At 45.2% G+C, this 26626-nt stretch overlaps 1 protein-coding gene across 1 annotated transcript in view; it reads right to left on the bottom strand.

Moving 5' to 3' along the window:
* POLR1A (RNA polymerase I subunit A) overlaps positions 1–26626 on the bottom strand; it is a 190202-nt gene that overhangs the window by 44674 nt on the left and 118902 nt on the right. Inside the window, exons 25-30 of the mRNA XM_068275444.1 lie at positions 24526–24693; positions 24211–24346; positions 16240–16397; positions 15282–15408; positions 10159–10269; positions 5983–6252 (exon numbers count right to left, since the gene is read on the bottom strand). Of these exons, the coding sequence (XP_068131545.1) occupies positions 5983–6252; positions 10159–10269; positions 15282–15408; positions 16240–16397; positions 24211–24346; positions 24526–24693 (970 nt within the window). The remainder of the gene's footprint in view (positions 1–5982; positions 6253–10158; positions 10270–15281; positions 15409–16239; positions 16398–24210; positions 24347–24525; positions 24694–26626) is intronic.

The following is a 26626-nucleotide window of genomic DNA, read 5'->3' as shown; positions in this document are numbered from 1 at the left end:
AATGATCCATATTTTCTGATGTGAAAATCTACAGCCTCAAGGGCTAACCTATGTGGGATGGAGGAATACAAAGAGGCCACATCCATTGTGACCCAAGTGAAGGATGACTCCCATTGTAAGGATTCCAAACTTGACAGTAAGTGTGTAGTGTCTCGTAGGAACCCTGGGAGGCGGCACACCAATGGTTGGAGGCACCCGTCCACCCACCGTCCAAGACGCTCGCCCAAGGAACCTATGCCAGCCACAATCGGGCGGCCTTTAGGTGGATTATCAGGTTTATGGACCTTGGGCAAGTGATGGAAGACAGGTACAACGGGCGCCTCCACCAAAAGGTAGTCCTTCTCCTTCACACTGAAAACCCCCAAGGAAACTCCTAGATCCAGTAATTGTCCAAGTTCAATTTTAAAACGACTAGTTGGATCTGCGGGTAGAACCTCATAAGTGGTAGTATCCCGCAATTGTCGTAGTGCCTCATCTCTGTATGCTGTCGCATCTAGGACCACTACAGCCCCACCTTTGTCTGCATTGCGAATCACTATCGCTTTATTATCTTTGAGGGACTGCAGTGCTTCCTGTTCCTGTTGTGTCAAGTCTGAGGCTGCTCTGCCAACCTTTTTTATCCGCATAAGATCTCTTTCCACCAGATCTTGGAAGGTGTCAACTACTGGGGTGCGGGCCTGAAAGGGATAGAAGTGGGGATTAGAGGCTGCCCCGGGAGCTGGGCCATCACTCAGGCTGGACGTTTGTTCCGACATGAGGATGGAGGAGGCCTCCTGGAATGGAGGGATCCGCCCAGCGCCCGAGGCAGAAAAGGGCCCCGGGGCCACCCCATCCCCAACTTCCAACTCCTCCGCCTCCAAAAAATGTTTCCTAACCAATAAATTCCTCATAAATTTGTTTACATCCAGCATAGTGTTGAACACATCGAAATGATGTGATGGTGCATAGGATAGACCCCTGGAAAGTAGGGAAACATGAGCCCTAGAGAGATCTACTCCAGACAAATTGATGACATTAGAAATATCGGAAGTGTGTGCTACCTTGCATGTCTTACGACCTGCCCTCCTGGTCCTTCTCCCCCTCTCCTCCTGTATCTCCGACCCGATTTCCTCGGTCTTTGATAATAGGTCAATTGCCCTGGGGGGGTTTCTTGTGCTGCCCGTCCGCGCTGGTCCCCCCCCCTGCCGGTTGGGGGTGCCAGAGAAGACTGACTGTACCCTGTTCTGCCTGTTATCTGAGGAATCAGAAGCAGAACCCGTGCTGTCTGCAGAACTGAAACTGACTCTTTTGTTGTAATTTGGTTTACGAAGAATTGATCTAGGAGATCTATGTACAGTTTCCCATCTACCCCACTCGTATACTACATTGTTCTTATAATTTCCAGTGTCTCTGATAAATTTCACCCGCTTAGTGTTCATAATGAGATTCTCAAGTTTGGTGATGTTATCCTTCATTCTATTAGTCAGTTCATCAAAATGTTCAAACGAAGAGAGTTTATTTAACTCTCTCCTGGAATCAGATATTTGAACCTTGATGTCAGCTAATTTTCTTTCCTCATACACTATAATCAGCTTCATAAGACGAATGGAACAATCGGTTAACACCTGGTTCCATTCTATTATGAACTGATTGGAATAAATTGTAGTGGGAATTTTCTTAATACGTAATCCTCTAGGGATCATTCCCTCTGCTATATAGGGTTTGAGGGTAGTGATATCCCACCACAGACGTGTTTCCTTATCTAGCAAACACTCCAAACCTGAAATGGAAGATTGCAAATTTATCGCAGGATCATTATTATGTATCCCTGGTTCTTTAGAAAAAACAGACATATATTTATCTATCTTATCTGGATACATCAAAAGTTCGCCAAGAATATCTAATGCAAAGTCAGGTTCCATATCAGTGGTCTCTTGACTAGTAAGGACATTTTCTTGTGTGGCCAAAGAGGGCTCTAACAAATGATCCTGGATTGAAACATGCTCTTTAGATAGTCCACAATTGTCTCTCTGGGTCAGTGTGTCAGGCAAAACAGGGGCCTGGGGATTAACGTGGGGAGAAAAGTCAGAGACAGCATGAGCACTTATGTTATGTTCCTCATTGGCAGCTGTAAACCCCCTGATAAGTTCTCTAACATGCGAGGATTTAGGGATGGCTCCCTTCTTGATCCAGTCCTCCAAATTTCTGTTAACATGTCTAGTAGAATGAGAACCATTACTCACGTTGCTGGTAGCTTGATCGGTGCCGCTCTTGAGGCATTGTTTCAGACTTTCTGCCATGGCAAGTAGTGTGGCTCCTTGTGCTTTGCCTGGAGCGTGAGAAACATCTGCCTGCTCCCGCTGTTGCGATACACCGTCTCCCGCTGTAGAGGACCAAAGTGGAGGAGGCGGAGACGCCGGCTGCGTCTGGCTCTGTAGGCTATAGATGGTGACGTCACTTCCGCCCTGCGCCTGGTTCAGCGGATGTGCTGTCGGCGTGGTATGTTGTGTCAGCGGCCATTTTGTAGAAGCCTGTTTCTCGGCGACCATCACCTCCAGCCCGGCGGGCAGAGTCTGCGGATCCCCACTTCTAATCCCCACTTCTATCCCTTTCAGGCCCGCACCCCAGTAGTTGACACCTTCCAAGATCTGGTGGAAAGAGATCTTATGCAGATAAAAATAGTTGGCAGAGCAGCCTCAGACTTGACACAACAGGAACAGGAAGCACTGCAGTCCCTCAAAGATAATAAAGAGATAGTGATTCGCAATGCAGACAAAGGTGGGGCTGTAGTGGTCCTAGATGCGACAGCATACAGAGATGAGGCACTACGACAATTGCGGGATACTACCACTTATGAGGTTCTACCCGCAGATCCAACTAGTCGTTTTAAAATTGAACTTGGACAATTACTGGATCTAGGAGTTTCCTTGGGGGTTTTCAGTGTGAAGGAGAGGGACTACCTTTTGGTGGAGGCGCCCGTTGTACCTGTCTTCCATCACTTGCCCAAGGTCCATAAACCTGATAATCCACCTAAAGGCCGCCCGATTGTGGCTGGCATAGGTTCCTTGGGCGAGCGTCTTGGACGGTGGGTGGACGGGTGCCTCCAACCATTGGTGTGCCGCCTCCCAGGGTTCCTACGAGACACTACACACTTACTGTCAAGTTTGGAATCCTTACAATGGGAGTCATCCTTCACTTGGGTCACAATGGATGTGGCCTCTTTGTATTCCTCCATCCCACATAGGTTAGCCCTTGAGGCTGTAGATTTTCACATCAGAAAATATGGATCATTTTCGTCGACTGTCTGTGACTTCCTCCTTCTAGCGGTAGATCATCTGCTTAGCCGAAATTATTTTATGTTTGATGGAGTGTTTTATCTCCAGAGATGTGGAGCTTCTATGGGAGCTAAGTTCTCCCCATCCCTAGCAAACCTGTACATGGGATGGTGGGAGGAGCTCCACATCTTTGGAGAGCGAAACCCCTTTTCTAATTCTATGTTTTGGTATGCCAGGTACATAGATGATCTGCTGCTGGTATGGAGGGGCCCGGAGACAGATCTTCCTAAATTCCTCATGTACTGTGATACAAATAATTTGAATCTGTCCTTCACGATGTTACATAGTGCCACAGAAATCAATTATTTGGATCTTTCTCTATGTGGCCATGTGGCATCGGGGAGGATACAGACTAGAACATACAGAAAAGAATGTGCAGGCAACTCGTTGCTTCTTGCCACGAGTTGCCATCCCAAACACACTTTGAAGTCCATCCCATATGGAGAAATGATCAGAGCGGCCAGGAACTGTTCAGATCCATCCAAGTTACAAACAGAGCTAAATTTGGTACAATCCAGACTTCGTTGTCGTGGATATCGGAAGGATCTTATTACAGAAGAGAAAAATCGAGTATCACAGAGAACTAGAACATCTTTACTTGCCCCAAGGGTTAACAGTGGGGACCACCAATCCAACAGAGGCATCAACTTTGTCACGTCCTACAGCCTTGAGTACAATCAGGTAGTTAGCATCATTAAAAAGTATCTGCCAGTTCTTCACTCCGAAACCAAGCTGTATAAGGTGTTAGATGGGGGCTGCGGCTTTTCTTCACGCCGGGCCCCCACCTTGGGTACTAGTTTGTCCCCCAGCCTGTTTCGGAGTGAGGATAGGCCTAAACCAACTTGGCTAACACACAAAGGATCATACAGGTGCGGATACAGCACCTGCCGCTACTGTCGAGTGCATAACCAAACACGTAAAGTTGTCTCGTTCTCCAGGCACAGCGACTATGACATGAAACAGTATATTAACTGCCAGACTCAAAATGTTGTCTATTTGGTCGCTTGCATGGAGTGTGGGATACAATACGTGGGATGTACTACCCGTCCCCTCCGTCAGAGGATTTCAGAGCACTATAATGGTGCTGGAAGGTGTCTCAGAAATGTTGCTTACATTAGTCACGCCTCCAGTGTCTCTAAACACTTTTTCTATGCTCACTCAGGTAATATGTCCGGATTTGAATTTCAAGGCATAGAAAGGCTGACACATTCACCTAGGGGAGGGGATTTATATGGTAGATTATTAAAACGAGAAGCCTTCTGGATATGGAAACTGGGGACCCGTGTCCCCATGGGGCTCAATTCAAAACTTGACCTCAATACCTTCTATGATAAGTAGTCTGTGCTTTGGCGGGGCTCCTCTTCCTTTTCCCCCTTGTGCTGTGTCCTTTTCCCCTCCTTTCTCCCTTTCTTGCTTACATCTAACACATAGGCTTATACCAGCTTCCTTATTACAATGAATTTACTGAGACTTATGCATGCTGCTTGTTCTCTACTTCATAATGATACATAGGTAGTCTGTTAACTGATGCCATGTTGTTTCTGTGTTTTTAATTGTTCTACCAATTGATTATTCAGTGATTTTATATACATGTTTAATGGTTTATACCACTTTTATAACTATGTATACAACTTTAAGGCCAATGTGCACACCCCCCCTGGGAGTGGCCTTACACTATTTAATCTGTGTAACACATGTTTCTGCAAGCTATGATTAAGGAGCCATTCTATGCTCCGATACGCGTGAGCTTTTTTACACTGATGTTGGATTAAGAATAAAGAGTTTTTTAATTTTTCACCCTACTTCTGGTGTAGCGAGACTTCCCTGATGATCTGTTTCACAAAAGGAAAAGAGTTCTCAGGGGAAAGGGGGTATCAGCTACTGATTGGGATGAAGTTAAATCCTTGGTTATGGTTTCTCTTTAAAGGAGACCTTAAGTAATTTTAAAAAATCCAGTTTAACTTACCTGGGGCTTCTACCGGTCCCCTGCAGCCGCCCTGTGCCCGTGCCGTGACAAACCCATCCTCCGGACCCCCGCAGCGACTCACTTTCATTTTTGGCTACTAAGCAAGTCAATAGCCACTGCATCCTCGAGGCCCTGGTGGTTCACGTCCTCGATCACACTCCCACCGCTGGGAGTGTCCTGCGCATGCGCAATACAAGATCTCGTACTTTAAAGAGAAACTGTAACCCAGGATTGAACTTCATCCCAATCGGTAGTGGATACCCCCTTTCCCACGAGAAATCTTTTCCTTTTCTAAAATAGACCATCAGGGGGCTCTGTATGACTGATATTGTGGTGAAACCCCTCCCCCAGTGTGATGTTAGGACCATGGTGCTGACATCACACTGTGGGAGCCGTGTTGCAGTGTGGGAAATAACAGCTGTTTCCAACTGCCAAAAAAGCAAGCAGCAGCTACTTCCACTGACATCATCTGCCAGCAGTAAAGATGTCGCCATGTGATAAATGTCAGAATGTAAATCAAGGAGAGGAAAGATTTTACAATGGTCAAACATGGACTAAATCATTGATAAATAATTGTAAAAAAATTAGCACTTTTTTCATTGCCTTATTTTAACTGCAGTTCCTCTTTAAGCTAATCACAAAATGGTTTCCAGGAAGGTGCTCACAATTCACCAACAACATGATTGACTAGAAATCGGTTACCTCACACCACAAGCTCTTCTCGGTATCATAGGAGTAGTCCTCCACTGCCGTGTTGAGACTGAGGACGTCATTGATCCGGTTTTCTGCCAGCACGTCTTTGGTTAGGCCGCTCTGGTTATTTTTCCGCCTGGAAGCTGCAGGGGGTACGGAAGTGGATTCCTCCTCAGTACGAAGCTGTGATTCTTCATCTGCTTCCTGAGGGGGTGAAGCCTCCTCATCTTGATGGTCTTCATCCTCTTGGTTCCCTTCCTCTTCACTCTCATAATCCACCTTTAACAAAAAAGACCAGGAAATTTAATTCAACAAGAATTGTGGCCAAAGCCTTTTCCTCTCGCCTGTTTTGAATACTGTGGTTTTCACTGACACACTGCCATCAGAAAGTCTTCCCCTGACTTCGGTCCAAACAGGAAGTCAGAGGAAATTTCCAAAAAAGGGTCATGAAATTCCCACCCTTGAAAACTGGGGTTTAGTTGCCAACTGCTTTTCCAAAAACAATTATATAGAATCTTGACATTCACCTCACATTCCGGGCCCCATTCACAAAGTATTTTCTGATTCTCGCATAAAATCCTTAAAGGGAACCCAAGGTAAGAGACATAGGTCGGCTGCCATATTGAATTCATTTTAAACAAACACCAGTTGCCTGGCAGTACTGCTGATCTTTCTCGTCAGCAGTTTATGAATCACACACCTGTAACAAGCATGCAGCTAATCTAGTCAGATTTTTGTCAGAAACACCTGATCTGCATGCTTGTTCAGGGTCCATGACTAAAAGTATTAGAGGCAGAGAGGATCAGCAGGACAGCCAGGCAATGTGAATTCTTCAAAAGGACATATATAGGTCAGCCTCCTCATGTCTCTCCCCTCTGGTCCCCTTTAAATAAGGCATAAGATGGTTTAAGTGGACCTGAACTCTTGCACATGACAGAAGGAAGACAGAAAATGCACTATTAAAAGTATTTAGAGCGTTCAGCCCGTCTAATTCACCCTCATTTCTGTCTAATCACAAGTTGTAATTTGGTCTCTCCCGTGTCACATGACTGCCATGGCAGAGATGGCAGAGAAGTTCATTTGAAAGCACAGGATGTTTAACCCTATGTCTGCTTCCATGAATCAGGAAGAATTATTAGTTACACTCCACAATAATGAAACGCGTTTCGTAGGCGTGACCCCACTTCATCAGGCAATTCAGTTAGGAGTATAAAGCAGTATTTTGTCCAGTCTGTACTAAGCGCCTCAATCTAGTCTAAAACCCGTTATTAAGTTTGAGTTGTCAGATTATTAATGCTTGCTGTAACTGACAGTTACATAGAAAATTTTTCAATTTTCAATTTTTCAAATTGCAATTTTTCTAGGACGAAATGTAGATCTCACATACATGCATTTTGATTTTAGAATGTATTACAATATTGGCATTTTATGGAGTTAAAATGAAAATGGGATATTGACAGGTATGTTTTTAAGTAAATTCACAAAGAAGAAAAAAATTATATATATAAAAAAAAGAAAAGGTAATCATTAATTCACCTGGTCTAGCCATTATTTACATTTTTTCCTGGTGGTTGGAAGGCATGTGACAGAAGTAAATATTTTTGCATTACGGAGCTGTACGAGAACCTGTTGGTTGAGTATTGAATTCAAAGGAGTACAAATAAAAGTACTGTATAGGGTTCATGCAGTTGTTAGATAAGAAAAGTCCACCTTCTCTTGTTTCTAAGGTTTTGTATAACATGAACATTAAAAAAAAAATCTGGACTTTAGCAGGTCATAAAATTAAGTAAATACAACCTCAAATGAATATGACATATGCGTAAGCCGCTGGTGAGTTGGGCGCAGAGTGAGATGAATGAAAAGACAGGTTTTATTCCAGTATTTGTGTAGCGCCTTTCTTCTGCTGGACTCAAAGCGCTTGAGAGGCAGCCACTAGAGCACACTCAGTAGGCAGTAGCAGTGTTAGGGAGACTTGACCAAAGAAACTCCTTACTGAATAGGTGCTGGCTTACTGAACAGGCAGAGCCGAGATTTGAACCCAGGTCTCCTGTGTCAGAGACAGAGCCTTTAACCAGTACACTATTCAGCCACTGCTCACAGATAACATTTATAATACGCTTTTCTCCTGGCGGACTCAAACCGCCAGAGCTGCAGCCACTAGGGCGCGCTCTATAGGCAGTAGCAGTGTTAGGGAGTCTTGCCCAAGGTCTCCTCACTGAAAAGGTGCAGGCTTTCTGAACAGGAAAATAAATTCCAACCCTGGTCCTTGTGCCAGAGGCAGTATGACAGCTGTGACGGTTCAATCTGCTGCCGCTCAAAATCCCCGGCGGCGTAAAATACTGTTCCCCCTCAGAGTCGTAGCAACTCGGATATAATTCAGGGTTTAGCGATTGACGGAACCCCAAAATACCTGTGCGTGGGGCATGCACTATAGCAATAGCGCTACATCGGTGCTCCAGTCTGTTGCTACGCAACCAGCACCGAGCACCCAAAGCACCCGCTTCATGACATATTACACGGTGTCATTCCGTAGAAGACTAAAATCTCCCATTGAGGACACAGTCTTGTTTGTACAATCTTACCACTTCCATGTAATATGAGGAACTACATAACATATCCATTCAAAGCACTGTATATACACTCAGTTTGCTCTTTTACTTCATAGATTTAGGAATATTGTATTATCAAAGTTATATATAGGGCACCTTGAGTCAAAATACAGAAGCAATGTATGAAAAATGATGTACACTGTAGAGATCTTAAAGTGATCCTGCCTTTAAGGCTGACATACATTAGCGCTGTAGCTGTTTGTTCCAGCAGAGGCTGCCGGTCCCTGACTCCACTCAGTAAAATCATCGACTTAGAAGTCGATGGTTAACTGACAGGAAGAGGCTGTACTCTTCTGTCTGTTCTCTTCCCTTTGCTCTGCATCTGTCCCCGCTCGCCACCCTTTCCCCAACCCTCTGTGCGCGTTCTTGCTTGATCCACCCTCCCAAGCAGCAAAATGTCTGGGGAGCCCAGACTTGAGCTGGTGTCTTAGCAGGCTGCGCTGCCCCAGACATTTTGCTGCTCCATAGACGCATTTTTTAGTGCGCATGCGCAGCGCAGGCTGTTATAACAAGGGCCGCGGCAGGGCACAGTGCACTGCACGAGAGGACAAACTGGGCATGCTCAGTGCGGGAGTCCTCTCCTGCACACATTTAAAAGTGCCCGTGATCCATGCATGTCACAATGCCCCGGATGTAAACTAGGGGCACTCATCCAAGTGACAGAGGGTCACTGTGGGTGACTGGAGGGTTGTTTTGTCCCAGTGTGGGAGGGTCTTGTTCTTGCTGCTGAGTGCAAATTCCTCTACGGCCCTAGATCTGTGTAGACTTTACTTCCTGTCTCTGTGTGAAATCCCTTCAAGCATTATTTGTAATCAGACAGATGTGAAACATTAACTAGTAATACTAGACTGACAGCAGGAAGCACACAGCCCTCCTGGCCAAGCCTAGTAAAGTAAAACAGGGACGAGGCTTACTCTGTCGTACTAGCTACTTATAAATAAATATGAGATTCTCATTTTCAGTGCCAGATGATAAGATGTATCCACCAGGTGTAATTATTCTCCAGTGTAAGGTCTAAAACCCGAGCAAATACACTAACCTGCACACGAGCTTCTTCTATCCTCTTCTACAATTACCTCCTCACATTCACGTGTACAAGACTTCTCACGGGCCTCACCCCTCCTCTGGAAAGCCCTTCAACAACACATCCGCCACTCTCCCACCTTCGAAATCTTTAAACGTTCCCTCAGAACCCTTTTCCGACAAGCATATTCTCTAGCTTAGGCCATGCACCCACTATAACCTAATTACGCACTGCCTATACATATACTGTATACTTCCCCCACCTCTTGTTTCCACCCCATTCCTTTAGATTGTAAGCTCGCAAGGGCAGGGCTCTCACCCTTTTGTGTCATGGAATGTTATTAATTCAATTGCTTGCACACTGTTAGAAATGTATACATTTTAGTCATCATGTTAAATCAAGTTGTAATCAGCAGTGCTGTATCTTGTATCAGTGTTCATATTTCATGTATATCACTGTCTGTATCATTATGTATCCCTTGTTTGTTTTCTTACATTGTAAAGCGCCACGGAATATGTTGGCGCTTTATAAATAAATAATAATAATAATAACCTCCTCTTCTTGTTTCTCTCTTCTTTTTGCGTCAGTAGCATCGGCATCTCCTTCATCAGCATCTGCATCCACGATGGCCTGCTCTTCCTCATTGTCTGCCTCCTGGCTCTCCTGGGAAGACATGAGACATATTATGAGTAATCCCGATGTGTGCAGTTTTCTCTGCCTGTCCACAAATCTGATCAGAGAGGTGTCTGGCAATTAGGAAATTGTTAATAGAAGTGCGGAAGGCAGATTTTCGCAGAAATGTGCGCCGACTTTAACATTGATTTTCTCCAAAAAGTACAAGGTGCTGAGTGCAAATTCCTCTACTGCACCATAGATCTGGATAGACTTCTGGATAGAAATGAATAGCAAAGCCCCCATAGGTGGTGTGAGAAACACCAAATTGTCAGGGTATGTTAAGCAGAAGAGTGGGAACAAGAGGGAAAAAAAAATCTTTCAAAAGGTCCTTGTACTTTTTGGGAAAATCATTGTTAAAGTCGGCGGAAATTTCAGTGAAAATCGGCAACGGAATGCTGAAAGCGGTAGCAGAAAGCGGTAGTGTTAATGGCGGAAAGCTATGCTGAAAGCGGTAGCAGAAAGCGGTAGTGTTAATGGCGGAAAGCTGATTTTCCGTGGAAGCGGAAATTGGCAATTCCAACCATCCCTACTGGCCATTGTTGTGTTGTGCCCCTTAGTGGTCGGGTTGCAGCATGCATTCCTCAACCCACAGCTATAAGCAGCCATTACACTGTGGTCCCTGGACTGTATACGGTATCAACCAAGCTCACATTTGGACTATTTAGATGGGAGGGGAAGCAACACACAGGCATCAGCACTTCTGCATCTGCGCAGAGCGCTCCCGGCTACAGGAGTGCGACTGTGACCTGACTGGGTCAGCGGCTGCTACGGACGGGACCCCGGCAGACTGCTTGAGAGCAGAGCTGCGGCGAGGGACACATAGGCTGCCAGGGGCTGGAGGAAGCCCCCGGTAAGTAAAGTTGATTTTATTTAATTTGCCAAATGTATGCAGTGTTCTCCCCAGGTTCTTTTAGCCGAGTGCTCCACCCGGCTAGTTTTGATGACCACCCGGCTGCCATCGGCTCACCTCCTCTTATGCTGTAAGCATAATTGCTCATAGAAGCACCGGCCCTGCATTTTCTCCTTTCGCCCCACCTGGCTACTTTTTCATGCCACCCAGCTGGGAAAAAATTCTGGGGATAACACTGGTATCCTTTAAAGCTTATTATGCGGTTTCTTATCTTTTAGCGCAGTGAGGAAGTTCTGAGCTCAGGTCTGCTTTAACATAAGAAAAGGTAGTCCTGGCAACTACCCCCGAATCTGTGAAATAATGGGATCCAAATGTGATTGGCTCTGTGCACAGTTCTGATTTGGTTTTACTCACACAAATGTCACTTCCTGTGAAGGGAGGAAAGTCAATCCTTCCATCCATCTTTAAAGGACAACTGAAGCGAGAGGGATGTGGAGGATGCCATATTTATTTCCTTTTAGACAATATACATTGTCTGGCTGTCCTCCTGATCCTCTGCCTCTAATACTTGCAGCCATAGACCCTGAACAAGCATGCAGCAGCTCAGGTGTTTCTGACATTATTGTCAGACTTGGCAAGATTAGCTGCATGCTTGTTTCAGGTTTGTGATTCAAACACTACTGCAGCCAAACAGATCAAGCAGGACAGCCAAGCAATGGGTATTGTTTAACAGGAAATAAATATGGCAGCCTCCATATCCCTCTTACTTCAGTTGTCCTTTAAAGTACAACTGCATTGAGAGGGATATGAAGGCAGCCATATTTATTACCTTATAAACCACACAGTTTCCCAGCAGTGATGTAGATCTCTTTAACTAAATTAAGTCGGACTTCAGTCAGAAACACCTGATCTGCATGCTTGTTCAGGGTGTACAGCTAGAAGCATTAGAGGCAGAGGATCCGCAGGGCAGCCAGGCAACTTGTACTGTTTAAAAGGAAATAAATATGGCAGCCTGCATATCCCTCTAACTTCCGGTGTCCTTTAAAGTGTAACTGTCGGGCATAAAATAAAAAATCAATTCCTTACTTTTATCCGGTAAACAAGTAATAAGGATGCTAACCAGGCAATACAAAAGTTAAAATCACTGTTACTTTTCTTGTTGATAAATGATCATTCCCCAGTTTACCTGACTTATTTGGTACACACAAAATTTGGTACGCACAAAGGAAGTTGCAGGGCATGCTGGGTTGTCCTTTTTTGCTTCTCTACTTTCCCCTCAGACATAACTAATGCAGCCTGATTGGCTGAAGCCTCTTTCCCTCCTGTTTTCCCCTCCCGCACCTCTGTTCCTCTCTGATTGGCCAATATTTCTCATGCTGAGACAATGCACTTTCTATAGTGCAGGGCGGGCAATGCATGCACAATCGGGAAGAGGAGAGTAAGAGAGGAAATTACATCAGGATTGGCTTCAAAATAGCCACAGTTAAAATGGGAACTGCTAAGAAGGATTTTCTTTTTTTTTTTTTTACTGTAGAAAAATCACTAAAATCAAAACATGGACGGTGCAATACAAATGTTATGTAAGTAGAGCAAGTATTTATCGGCTTATATATGTGGTTTATTTCTGAGATAGTATGGCTGACAGCTCCTTTTTAAGCCCCGTACACACCGGGGGATTTCTGTCAACCTACAGTGATCAGTACCCGATCCCTTGGGCTGGTGTGGTGAAGCTGTACAGATGCATCTGTTACTATGGAGTGGGGCGGAGGGAGAACAAGTGGCGTGCGAGGGAATGTACTCCCATGGGCGGGGGAAGGGGAAGAACAGTGCTCGGGCATCAAGGAATTAGCATATGTCATGCGGCCGCCGCACATACGCTGGACTGACTCCAGATTCTAAACTAAGGCGGTCTATATCGGCCACCACGGCAGAGTTCAATCCAGCGTGGGTATGCAACATTAGGGACATGCTACAGCCTAGCTATACAGCCTATAGCATTAGTCCTATTAGGCAAAGCAATTGAACAAGAAGGACACGACACTCAGAGGCTGTACGCAGCAACAAGCTGTATTGGAGCTCAGTGAAAACACTACATGTTTCGGGTGGAGCCCTTCCTCAGGTTGGGCAGAGGCAGATACCAAGAAGAAAAATGGTAGCATCCTTGAAAAGGATCACTAGATGGCCACATGCCACTAAATAACTCATCAGCAGCAGTTTCCATATTTTTAGAATGACAGGTCCCTTTAAAGTATGCACAAGCACAACTATCGATTTCCACTATTGTCCTGGTGAACTGTATGGCACAAGTAAATCGTGATAACAGATTTACTTTAGCAGAGCACAGTATCCTCCAGGCGGGCTAATCTTGTATTAACAGAACCAGGTTCTTATCACCAGTCTCTCCCTGCCAGTTCATTAAGGGCTTTAGGATTAATAATGGAATATTACAAGGCTCTGGCCAGGATCCCAGCTTGGCAACAGCGGCACAGTCATAAAAGCAATGAATTGCACAAATTATTTAAAAAAAACAGCTGAGGAACATGGCTCAAACAATTCATAATAGACAGGTAAACACTGCAGAACAAATTATGCCAGCAGTTTAAGTCAGTGGTTCTCCCTGTAGTAGTGTAGCAGTTTTATAGAAATATAATTACGGTATGCATTTATACAGTTCTAATATCTTCCTAAGGGCTTTAAAATACAGTTGTGCTCAGATGTTTACCTACCCTGTCAGAATTTAAGACTTCTTAGCCATTTTTGTGAAAGTTCTGGAGGGGCCCTCTCAGTCTCCTGACCTCCTGAAATACAAAAAGTTCCCCTGGTGGGTACTCACCTTGGTAGGGAGAAGCTTCCCCCATCCTCCTGTGTCCCACGGCGGTCTTGCTGTGCCCCTCCGAACAGCAGGCATGTAAATATTTACCTCCCCGGTTCCAGTGCAGGCGCAGTATCCACTCTCCACTCAGAGATAGGCGGAAATAGCCGATAGCTGTCGGCCCGCTCTACTGCGCAGGCCTCCTGCTCCTGCGTAGTAGAGCGGACCCGACAGAAATCAAGTATTTCCGCATATCTCCATGCGGTTTGCTGCAACAGCGCCCCCGCTGGAGCCAGGAAAGGTAAATAAATCAGCGCTTGTCAGGCTTGCCGGGGGAGAATTCTGGGACACTTCGGGGGAACCAGCGCTGGACTGCCTGCAGCTACAGGGGAGGGGGAAGCCTCATTGGGACCCTGAGGCTTCCCCCTACCAAGGTGAGTACCCCCAAGGGACCTTTTTTTTGTTACAGAGTCTCTAATGTTACGGGGGCAATACACGGGGTATGTAAACTTTTTATCAGGGTCATTTGGGTAGTTTGTGTAGTGATTGTGATTTAGTAAACAGTTGTTTATCAATAAAAGGGCTTTAGCCAACCTTGAGTGAAATAAAAGTTTTTGCGTTATTCATATTGTAAGAAAAATGGTTAAGAAATCACAAATTGTGCCAGGTTATGTCAACGTATGAGCACAACTGTACACGGTGTCATCCCAAGTTTTCCATGTAATTGTCTATGTGTCAAAACACCATCTATAAGACCTCTCTGGGTGGCACATTACCATTTGTTGATCATCAAACTACACCTACTCTGCTGCTCTCCTCAAATATACTACACTATTCTGCTGACTACCTCAGGCCATAACACTGCTGCACCACACACCCAGGGAGCTGTCCACCATAGTACACTACCCTATTGACCCCACCAGACCAGCTATCCACTACACACCTTCACTCTGCTGCCCTTTCCAGAGAACAGTCCACCACACTACACTTCTCTGCTAAAATCCCCAGAAATCTGTCCGACTCAATACACTACTTTTCTGGTCTCCCCAGAAAGTTGTCCACCACAGTAACTACTCTGCTGGCTTCCCAAAAGAGCTGCAAAGCACAATACACTACACTACTGGCATCTGCAGAAACCTGTCCAACACAGTCCACCACTCTGCTGCCCTCTCTAGAGATTTGTACGCTACCGGCCTCTCCAGAGAGCTGACCACCACAATACACAACATTGGTGAGATTCCTCAGAGAGTTGTCAACCACAGAATGCTACTCTGCTGCTCCTCCCTTAATCCTCACACAGCCGTGCAGCTAAAATAAACAGCATCCCATGTGCCTCACCTGTGGTCCAGAGGCATCTGCCCCTTCCTCCATGTCTTTCCGTGTGGCTTTTCTGGAACTCACATCTCTATAGGAGGCCAGTTTTGCACTTCTTCTTTTGATGGCGTCAAACATAATTTTGAAGAACCTACAGAAGTCAAAGGAGATCAAATGTATGCATATTAACAAGGACTCATCGGCTACCGCCCAAAACAAGCTACTCAACCTGTGAACCCTTTACATTTTTTATATAAAATGTGGCAAAAAATATCTTCCAATTTTCAAACACATCCTAAAAATAGATGAAGAAAAACATAGTTAAATAAATTGCGCCCAAGATGTAGTGGAGTGGGGGTTGGGCAGTAGGATGTACTAAAAACTGCTGGAAAAATGGCAGGGCATGACTAGAGAGGTGGCTGAGATGTTTTGGGTGTGTCACTGGAGGTGTGATCAAAGATATGGTTGGTCTGTGACTGAAGGTGTGGCCAAAATGTGGTAGCGACATGACTGGAGTTGTGGTTGAGACATGATGGCGATGGAGTTGCAGACTGTATAGACTGAAATGTGGTGAAGGAATCATTGAATGTATGGCGGGGAAGTGTATTTTGGTCTATGTGACGGTAGGTGTGTCGGGACATGACCAAGCACTAACTGCTTTCCAATGGGCTCCGGTGGAAATATCCAAGCCCGATGAGGTCCACTCTACTGCGCAGGTGCAGACTGCTCATGCCTGCACGGTACAGTGGACCAGATCAAGCTCGGCTATTTCTGCCTGAGCAGAAAGCCACAAGTGCGCCTGTGTGCACTGCCAATTGTAACTACTGAGATCAGTGTCAATATGGGGGAGCCAGCGCTGGAACGAGCTGTCTGAGGAGGCTTCCCCCTCCCGAGGTACGTATCCCCAAAGGCCCTTTTTTTCTCCTACAGGTTTGCTTTAAAGAGTTCCTTCACATATTCAAATTACACAAGACATACCCACCTGGTTTCCATGAAGCGGAGAATATCCTCAGGCCGCAAGCATTTCTCCTGCCGGTAATACTCATGCGGTAAGAAGTTAAACCTTAATTTGTACACGTGAAATTTCTGGGACCGCTCTTCTATCCGGAAGGTTTCCTCCACATCCAGCTTATGCATCACCTGTAACCATGGTAACAATAAAATAGAAGCCCACACTGGGTCAGATCTCTACATGTGCAGAGTGGTCTTGGCAGAGCTCCTGAGGTCTATTCACAGCTACTGAGAAGCACTAATTAGACACTTTGTTCTGGCTAAACAAACAGAACACATGCAGTGAATTTCTTCAGCAACTACAAGTGGACTAATGAATACTTTTCTTTGTGTGCTGTGCTAGAGTTTGGGTTTGGTCTGCTCTAATCTAACTTCTAATTTATTGAAAATATTGAACAATGTATTCTTACTTTCAAATAGGAACATCTGTAAAGCTGGTACTATACATAGAGATTGCCAACCAATGTAGCAAAATTATCAATTCCTCTCTGATCGGAATACATTAAGAGAGGAATTCCTACTACACACAGCACATAGATTTTTAATAGATTGCAGCAGAGAACCTATTGAAAAGCCAATGAACCGCAGAATTGCAATATTCAATGCTATGGGCTACTGATCTACCACCACTCCTGCCCTGCCCATTGATCGACCTATATTTCTTGGTTAGTTATGGAACAGAGGCACCAGAGTAGAGTAAAACATGTTAAAAACTGTAGGATTTTTTAAAAAACTGTAGAAGGTAGTGGTGGACTTCCCTAAATAGACTCGAACAGTCAATACCTAGTAGATCGATTCTTTAAAGAGAACCCGAGGTGGGTTCTAACAATGCTATCAGCACACAGAGGCTGGGTCTGCTTATACTGCCCAACCTCTGTTGCCATCTCGATCTCCCCTAAGTTCCCCCTGCGCAGAGCGTGTCGCAGCCGGCTGTTTACATCTGCAGCTGTCAGTCTCAGCGCTCCCGCACCTCCTCCATAGCTCCGGTCCCCGTCCACGTCCCTTCCCTCCAATCGGTGGGGAGGGAAGGGACCCAGGTGGGGACTGGAGCTATGGAAGAGGCGGGGGAGCGCCGAGACTGACAGCTGCAGATGTAAACAGCCGGCTGCAACACCCTGTGTGTCGCTAGCTCGGCTGATGATTTATGGGAACATAGCAGAGCGCGGGGGAACTTGGTGGGGATCGAGATAGCAACAGAGGCTGGGCAGTATAAGCAGACCCAGCCTCTGTGTGCTGATAGCATTGTTAGAACCCACCTCGGGTTCTCTTTAATAGAACACTCCAAAAATGCAACACGTTTCACGGGCATTCACCTGCTTCATCAGCCAATCAATAGGATTTAAGGTACTTGCCATAATTCAGTTTTAAGTGAACATCTGTGGTTACCCACAATGCACAGCCACTGAATATGCAAATATAATGTGGGTAACCACAGATGTTCACTTAAACTGAATTATCGCAAGTACCTTCTGTTTTAAGAAGGCAAACCACACTAAGCATTGCTTTTTAGTAGGAGGGCCTTTTGGTCTCTTTTAGTCCCCTATACACTCCTAGTGGTTTTGGGTCACCCTGAGATGCTTGGTTACTCAATCAATAGGAGTAACTGTCAGCAAATCTCAGCCATCAAAAGTGCCTCGAGATTTCTTGTTTTGAGCATCATCGATTTTTGATCAAAAAAATTAAAGTAGCGATTGATTGGACATTTTGAGGTAGTAGATTCCCAGCAGATTGTAAAAACTGATAAGTGTATGGACGCCTTAAAGAGAACCCGAGGTGGGTTTGAAGAATATTATCTGCATACAGAGGCTGGATCTGCCTATACAACCCAGCCTCTGTTGCTATCCCAAACCCCCCTAAGGTCCCCCTGCACTCTGCAATCCCTCATAAATCACAGCCACGCTGCTGACAAACAGCTTGTCAGAGCTGGATGTGTTTATCTCTGTAGTGTCAGTCTGCTGCACTCCCCGCCTCCTGCAGAACTCCAGTCCCCGCCTGCATCCCTTCCCTCCTTGCTGATTGGAGGGAAGGGACGGGGGCAGGGACCAGAGCTATGCAGGAGGCGGGGGAGCAGCTGAGACTGACACTACAGATGTAAACAGAGCCTCACAGCACGACTGTGATTTATGAGGGATTGCAGAGTGCAGGGGGACCTTAGTGGGGTTTGGGATAGCAACAGAGGCTGGGCTGTATAGGCAGATCCAGCCTCTGTATGCAGATAACATTCTTTAAACACACCTCGGGTTCTCTTTAAGGCTCTCAGATGGCACTCACGTCACATTATGCCCTCATACGGGACAGATATGTGGGTACAGCACTATCTGTGAGCAGTGCAGGCTGTAGAGAGTAGATCTTATCTTTCTAATTTACAGTAAACAGAAATAGATGCTATGTCTTGTGACTGCCAGGAAACTAGTTTGCAAAAGGGGTTCGTTCACAACAACATTCAGCCTGTGTGACGGCATTATCCCATTTTATAGGATGTGGCCCCATTTAATTTAATCATTTCAGCCCATGGCTGAACTGTATTTTTCACTTTATGCATCCGAGCAATTTTCACCTCCCATTCATTCGTCAATAACTTTATCACTAATTATCACAATGAATTAATCTATATCTTGTTTTTTCCACCACCAATTAGGCTTTCTTTGGGTGGTACATTTTGCTAAGAATTATTTTTTTCTAAATGCATTTTCACAGGAATATTAAGGAAAAAAAATTCTCAGTTTTCGGCCATTATAGTTTTAAAATAATACATGCTATCATAATTAAAACCTATGTATTTTATTTGCCCATTTGTCTCAGTTATTACACCATTTAAATTAGGTCCCTACCACAATGTATGGCACCAATATTTTTGGAAATAAAGGTGCATTTTTTTCAGTTTTGCGTCCATCACTATTTACAAGCTTATAATTTCAAAAATGTTCGTAATACACCCTCTTCACGTGCATATTAAAAAAGTTCAGACCCTTAGGTAACTATTTGTTTGTTTTTTTCTAATTGTATTTTTTTTTTTCATAAAAAATGTTATTTGGTTAATTTTTGGTGTGGGAGGTAAACAGTTAATTTTAAATGTAATAATGTGGGTTAATTTTATTAAAAAAATGTATGTAGACGTAGTTTTACTATTTGGCTACAAGTGAATTTTTTATTTTTTTGCCCTGGAAGCGAAATGCTCGCTTCCAGGAAGTATATGGAAGACGGGAAACTTTTTTATGTATGAAATTGACAAGTTGTGAAAATATCACCTAGGAGGAAAGTCAGGAGAAAAAGTTAATTGCTTATGGCCCATTGACTCATCTAATAAATGTATTTTCACTTCAGGTTCATGTTAAAGTGTACCGGAGGCGAACCTCGTGGTCAAAAAACACATACTGTAACTTACCTAAGAAGAAGGAAGAGCAGGGCTGGGCAAACTACAGCCCGCTATGAAGCCAGCCTGGCCATAGAGGGTGGGATTCCGCTTCTCTCCCTTTCTCCCTCCAGCCGACCTTTAAAAAAATACATGCAGCGCACATACAAGAGAAGCAACTTGCTCAAATCTCGGCACCCGTTGCTCAGCGCCCTCATAGCAGCAATGCTATGACATGCGCCCCGCGATGTGAACTGCTATCAGTACGCAGCAGCATGTCACATGATGCCACCCTCCCTATGGAGACTGCCTATGGAAAGTGCAATTGGGTGAGTTACCACCCACCTTTCCCTGTGCACTCATTTTCTGAAGGGAGGAAGGAAGACACTCAACCTGCGGGTCCCATTCTAGGGGAATGCAGCCTGATCCAAGATAAGTTTGCCCACCCTTGTTGTAGAGGCTTCCTACACCATCCCCTGGACTTCCGTAGCTGCACCCGGACCCTTAAAACAATCTCAGATTGAAGTTCCAGGCCGCACTGCACTCCTCTTCATACACAAGTGCAACCATACAGCCCCTGTGCAGATATGGGTAAGAGCTACAGTGCAGGCACGGCCACCATCGTCCATGAAGAGGAGTGAGGCCCGGATCTTCCAGTGGGCCCCAGCGAATGGCTGAAGGGGGAGTGAGAAGGGCGGCATGGGGAGACTCTACAGGATCCAGATGCTTCCCTCTTCTCTGCTAACATTCAGCAGAGTAGGTTTTTGGGGAGTGATCACTGATATTTTCTCTGAGACAGTCTGATGCTGGGGATGACTGCTCATTTTTGTACCTTCCCTTCTCCCCACTGATGACCTTTAAAATCGGAGGACCACTTTATATACATGTAAAAAAGTATTAAAGGTATCCTTTAGGGCACTTTCACACCAAGACGGTGCGGTATTTTTACCACACCCCACCGCCGTGCAATACAAGTCTATGGAGACTATAATAATATGACGTTGTGGCGTGCCAGAAGTGACATTTTCGACGCATCCCCGACGCAGGGCAAGAACTACGTTAACGCTGAGGCGAGTTGCAGTGAACTGCGTTGGCCTGGAAGTCATGTTAGTCTATGGCAACACTTGAATGTTTAAAAAAAATTACAGACGAATTGTGGCGCGCATATGTATTTTCACAATACACTTCCGCATACTCGAAGCAGGAAGTGACAGCAAGCGCGCATCACTTCCAGCTTAGCCAGTGGCTAGACAGGGAACACTGCACAATAACGCGGTGTTCCATGAAGACCTGTTTTTGACAGTGCGATGCGCTGACTCTGGTTTCTGCTGTGAAACCAGGTTTAAGAGTTGGTAGGACACGCGGTGAAGGCTGGTCATCCGGCAATATACTGGTGGTGGTGGGGGGTGGGGGGGGGTGTTCCCCCCGGAGCAGGACACGGAGACCACTGTGATAGACGTACTACACTAGGTCTGTTCATTTTAAGCCTCTTTAAGCGCTCTACCTGGACATCGTGTTACACGTGTCAGAAACGGAGGAAAAGATCGTTGGAGTCTTCATTGTGGACACGGATTTAAAATGAGGAAGCACTCCTTGTGAAATTGTTGGTGATAAATATAATTGCTCTGCCAGGCATGACTTCATAGTTTAATGGCTGGTACTTTCCTGATGAAATGTCCCAAGGGTGGCATACAGTAGACTTTGTCACCTGAAATGGGTCAGGTGACACTGACCTACCCTTTTGCAAACTCCCGGCTGCCATTATGCTTCTCCTGCTGTGGCTCAAGGTGGGATGCTTCCAACTAATCCTCCCTCACCCCTCGCCGTAGGACAGAGCGGTCTGCTCCACTGCTGAGCAACATGTCTGTACAGCGGTGATGTGTAAACAGTCTCCAGTAATGATCACAAGAGATTTTTTTCATAGGGACAAAATAGTATTGGTTTTCATATTTGGCACAGCAAATTAAAAACATCTGAATATTTCTGACTGCCGCTGTTCAGCGGACACTGTCAGGAGGTTTGCTGCCTTGGGTGTCACATTGTGTTCTACTTCCAAACCATATTTATTTAAATTTGCTCAGAAAAAGAGATACTGAACAGCGCCAGTGTAATATCTGTGATGGTAAGGCACAGAAATACAACAATCTGTCTGGCAATAGACAATATGAAGTACAAACACAAACAAATCCCCCCTCGGCCCCTGGTTGCTCTCCTCCTACCGTGTTTCCCGGAAAATAAGCCCTCCCACAAAATAAGTCCTAGCTGTATACTGGTAGAAAATCGGACGGAATGCTAATATATGGGGAGGTGTGCAGTCTCTTACCGCACCTCCTTTGTGGCTGCTTCCCCCTCTAGTCACCTGTAAACGGCTCCAGTATCCTAACATTTCCCCATATAGTAGCATAGTGTCCGATTTTATACCCCTCAAAAATATAAGCCCTCCCCAAAAATAAGCCCTAACATACTTTTGGAGGTAAAATATAAGACACCATCTTATTTTTGGGGAAACACGGTATTGTAGGGTCATGGTACTCAGATGGTCTTCACATCCCAGATGTAACTTTCAATGAGTGGTGACATCCATCTTCCCTAGACTACCTTGCAGCTGCTCAGTACAATTCCAGCTTGAGTAGATAAACGGATCCAAAAACTTGATTTTTGATACACTTGAGTTTATCACCTGATAACATAGGACATATATAAGGTTTGTATCAAGAAAGTCTTTGTTCCTCTGTCTACATGCATGGTGACGTCCAGCCTCTCCATGTGTAGCAAGTTCCGCGTTTCTTCTTTCAGATCAAAGACGGTGGGCACCGTTGGGTAGATCCATTAATTTTAAATAGTTTTTCTGGCTGCCATCGGTGTTAAATGTCCAGTATTAGGGACTATTTGGTTTGTATTTTGTCCATTGCCAGATGAATTTTCACAATTGAAAGTAGCGATGGGTCTTTCTCGTATAATTTTTTGTCACGTTGAGTTTAGCGTGACTTCGATGGCTTCTCCTTCCAAACCAGGAGGAGGAAGTGTCAGAGTCACATGAAGCGAAATGTGCAGCCCACTTCTCCTTTTGGCTTGATAGAGATAAATTGATAGAGACAGTAAAATGTTGGATTTGGATCCCAGACAAACCCGAAACACATGATCCTGTTGCACAAATGTTCAGCCAAAACCTGGCTTTTCTGATGCCTCAGCACCTCGTGGAAATAAACCAGCTACTAAAATAACAAAAAATAAAAAAACAGCCTGGGGTGCAGAGGGGCTTATCCAATGTACGGATTGTGTGCAAAGCCCTGCAACAAATCCAAAAAGACCTCCCCAAAAAAGTGTAGCTATACACTAGCAGATATTTTTGCATCGATATGCAGCCTATTCGATCCTTTGATCAAATCAGCTAGAAATCAATGTCGCAAACAATTCACGATTGACTGACTGGGAAAAAATAGGTTGATCGCTCGCGACAGAAAATGTCACCCATTTGATTTTGCAACAAGCAGCACAGCAGCAGAAGCTACTCTCTGGGTGTCCCTGGGTGACTGTGTGACGTAACCAACAACTGATATTGGCCAGAGGTACTGCCTCTGCATGTGAAGCATGAGTTCATGAGTTGGAATCCCTGAACACAATAAAAGCCTGCAGTGACCACGTAAGATAAGTGCCATTCTGCATAGCGTCTGTCCCCTACAGCTTATCCAATCACCCGGGACTCGGGAGTGAAGAAACAGCTGCCGGCGGGGAGAGCAGAGACGGAGACCACGCAACTGTCAGGTGAGAAGATTTAGCTACACCACATGACCCGGGGGAAGGGGGGGGGGGGAGAACTGGAATTGTCAAAGGATTTCACTTGGGCTCCCGAAGACAGGCAGCTCTATACTGCGCACGCATGAGTGTGTAGTGTAAGAGAGGGCTTTTTTTTTTATTTTTGGCTTCAGACTACCTTTAAAGAGAACCCGAGGTGGGTTTGTGAAATCCTATTAGGACACAGAAACACATTCTGTATACAATGAGCAACCTCTGTGTCCTTACAGTGTGTATCCAGGCTCCCCCCGGGCTCTGCTGTCCCCCATAAAAAAAAAAACCGCCAGGCTAGCGACACGCAGATTGTCGCTAGTCTGTTATTTACCGCTAAGTGTCAGTCACCACCACTCCCCCGCCTCCTGTATAGCGCGGCTCCCCGCCTGTTCACCTTCCCTCCCCGCCTCTGTAAGCCGATTGGAGGAAGCTTACGGAGGTGGGGAGGGAGCGGACACAGGCGGAGAGCCACGCTATACAGGAGGCGGGGGAGTGGTGGTGACTGACACTTAGCGGTAAATAACAGACTAGCGACAATCTGCGTGTCGCTAGCCTGGCGTTTTTTTTTAATGGGAGACAGCAGAGCCCGGGGGGAGCCTGGAGACAGTGTGTAAGGACACAGAGGCTGCTCATTGTATACAGAATGTGCCTCTGTGTCCTAATAGGATTTCACAAACCCACCTCAGGGTTTCTTTAAGACTAGGGAGGCCTGAAATACAACTGGCTGGTAGAGATCACTATGCATTTGCAAACTAACAATTGTACATACTCTTTTGTATCAGCCCGAATGGGTATACTTGCCTCAGCTAGACAAACCCGAGTCAGCTGCTTCTTCAGCTTCTGCACCCTCTTCATGGCTTTCCGCGTAGGGAGGACTGGCACGCTCATCATAGGAGTTTTAATATTGGAGCTGGCAATAAGCAAAATCTCCCTAAGCCTGAAAAAAGGGAAAAGACGAAAAGGAATGTAATGAAATCAGTGAAATATAATTTATTGCATATAACAAATATAACTTACTGGTAAGAATAACAAGTTGCTAAATAACGCATATTACATTGAAAGCAAAGTGGATTGTGGCATAGGACGATTACCATAATAGGATGGAAAGGGACTGACCTGGGGATACCCAGCGTGACGTTCATCTCTCCTCTGCCGGCAAAGTGGAAGGTGTTCAGTGTCATCTGGGTGGAGGGTTCCCCAATGCTCTGCGCTGCCAGGAGACCCACCGCATCCCCGGGATCACACAGCGCTCTCTGCCACTTCAGCTGCAACAAGGTCCTCAGTCTGCAGGGACAGGATATAGCAATTCACAATTATCTGCATCTCACCGACCATCCATGCCTGTGATTCACTAACGGTAAAACGGACATGAACGGTTTACCATGACGTGGGTTGTGTGCGCATATCAATTTTACCCACTGGCCAACTTTACCCACTATATGGCCAAATCTTTTGCTGTGCAAGAAGGGGAAAGAGGCACCCAGATGTGATAAAACTGCGTTCAAAACAGTAAAATAGAAAAAAGGTGAGGTGGCTTACCCCAATGAAGACAATTTGCGTATTAGATGATTTTTATTATGCACTGGCAACGCATTTCGTGAGTAGGTGCCCACTTCCTCAGGCCGAATAAAAGTGCCAAAGGGTGCTTCTAGCCACAAGTAAAGCGCCAGGCACTTTTATTTGCCCTGATGAAGAGGGTTCGTACCCACGAAAAGCATTGCCAATGCATAATAAAAAAAAATCATCTAATACATGAATTGGTCTTTATGAAGGTAAGCCACTTCAAGTTTTTTTTTTTTATTTTACAGTTTTTTTAATGCAGTTTTAGAACATCTGGGTGCCTCTTTTTCCCTTCTTGTACCTTAACTCTCCGTTTGGAGGGGTGTTACCCCCTTTGATCCCTGGTGGCTTCGACCTCCCTCTAGGTCAATTAGGTTGCTTTTGTTACAGTGCGACCACCTCCAGCTTTTCCTTGAAACCCGAGTGGAGTCAGTACATTTCCACCTGCCTTCAGCTGTTGGTTGCCTTTCTTCAACCCACCTTTGTGAGTATTGATTACTTACCACCTCTTCATTTGCCAATTACTGTGATGTGCTGTGTTTTCCCCTCTCTTCATTTGCCAATTACTGTGATGTGCTGTGTTTTTCCCCTCTTCATTTGCCAATTACTGTGATGTGCCGTGTTTTTTTCCCTGTAGGGCATTTCAGTCACCCCCAACAGTTGCACATCTTTTGCTGTGCAGCTTTGGTGTGCTGGTCTCAAAACTCATCCATGAAACTATTTGCACAGGCTTTGTAGGTTCTCCTCCATGCCTGTGTGGGTTTCCTTTGAGTGCTCCAGTTCCCTCCCAAACTCCATAAAACATACTGAACCATCATATGCAATTCACTTTTTCTAATGAGTTTTCTCCTAGGTGACATTTTCATGCCTTGTCATAAAATGCCTTTTAAATCCACCCGTAAGCAAGAAGACACTCAAAATAGTTTTGATAGTAATTTTTCACCAACTTTTAGGTACTTTTTCAATTGTAAAATGCTTAAAAATGATTTTAAAGAGAATATAAAAATGATCTCCTAGGAGATTACTCAGGAGAAAAAGTTAATTGCATATGGGCCGCTGTGTTCACCAAAACTGCCCTATAGTGTGCATGTTTATAGTACAGCTTTATTTTTGTGGCTATACAGTTTAGCATGCAGTAACCCAGCTTTTTGTGATTGTATGCTATAGTTTCATGTGCAGTAACCCAGCGCTTTTGATTGTATGCAGGGCTGGGCCGAGGCAGAGAGGCTCCAGCCTCAGGGCGCAGTGTAGGAGGAGGGCAAAGGGTGGGGCAGAGGCGAGAGAGGCTCCAGCCTCAGGGCGCAGTGTAGGATGGGGCGCACAACTCACTCAGCTGTCATTCCCCTGTTGTGTTTGAAGCAGAGAGAAATAAGAAAAGGTGATACACGGCAGTGACTGCAAGCCAGATAACTAGAGATTAACCTCCCTGCTGTTCAATTTTCCCAGGATTTTTGTGCAAAAAGTAATTTAATTTTTCATAACTTTTTTTTCCCCCTGTAACTTCCCAAAATGTGTTAAGCAAGAGTCTAGTATAGGAGTGCAGGAAAGTATGGACATGTATGCACGTCAATACTTTTCACAGCATGTTTTGTATTGATGTGTATAATTGTCAATACCGCCAGGGAGATTAAGGTGTTGGGGGCCCTAGGGCGCCTCT

The sequence above is a fragment of the Hyperolius riggenbachi genome, chromosome 1 (assembly GCF_040937935.1).
Source record: "Hyperolius riggenbachi isolate aHypRig1 chromosome 1, aHypRig1.pri, whole genome shotgun sequence".
NCBI lineage: Eukaryota > Metazoa > Chordata > Amphibia > Anura > Hyperoliidae > Hyperolius > Hyperolius riggenbachi.
The sequence above is the reverse complement of the archived record's forward strand: the minus strand, read 5'-3'. Positions and strand labels throughout refer to the sequence as shown.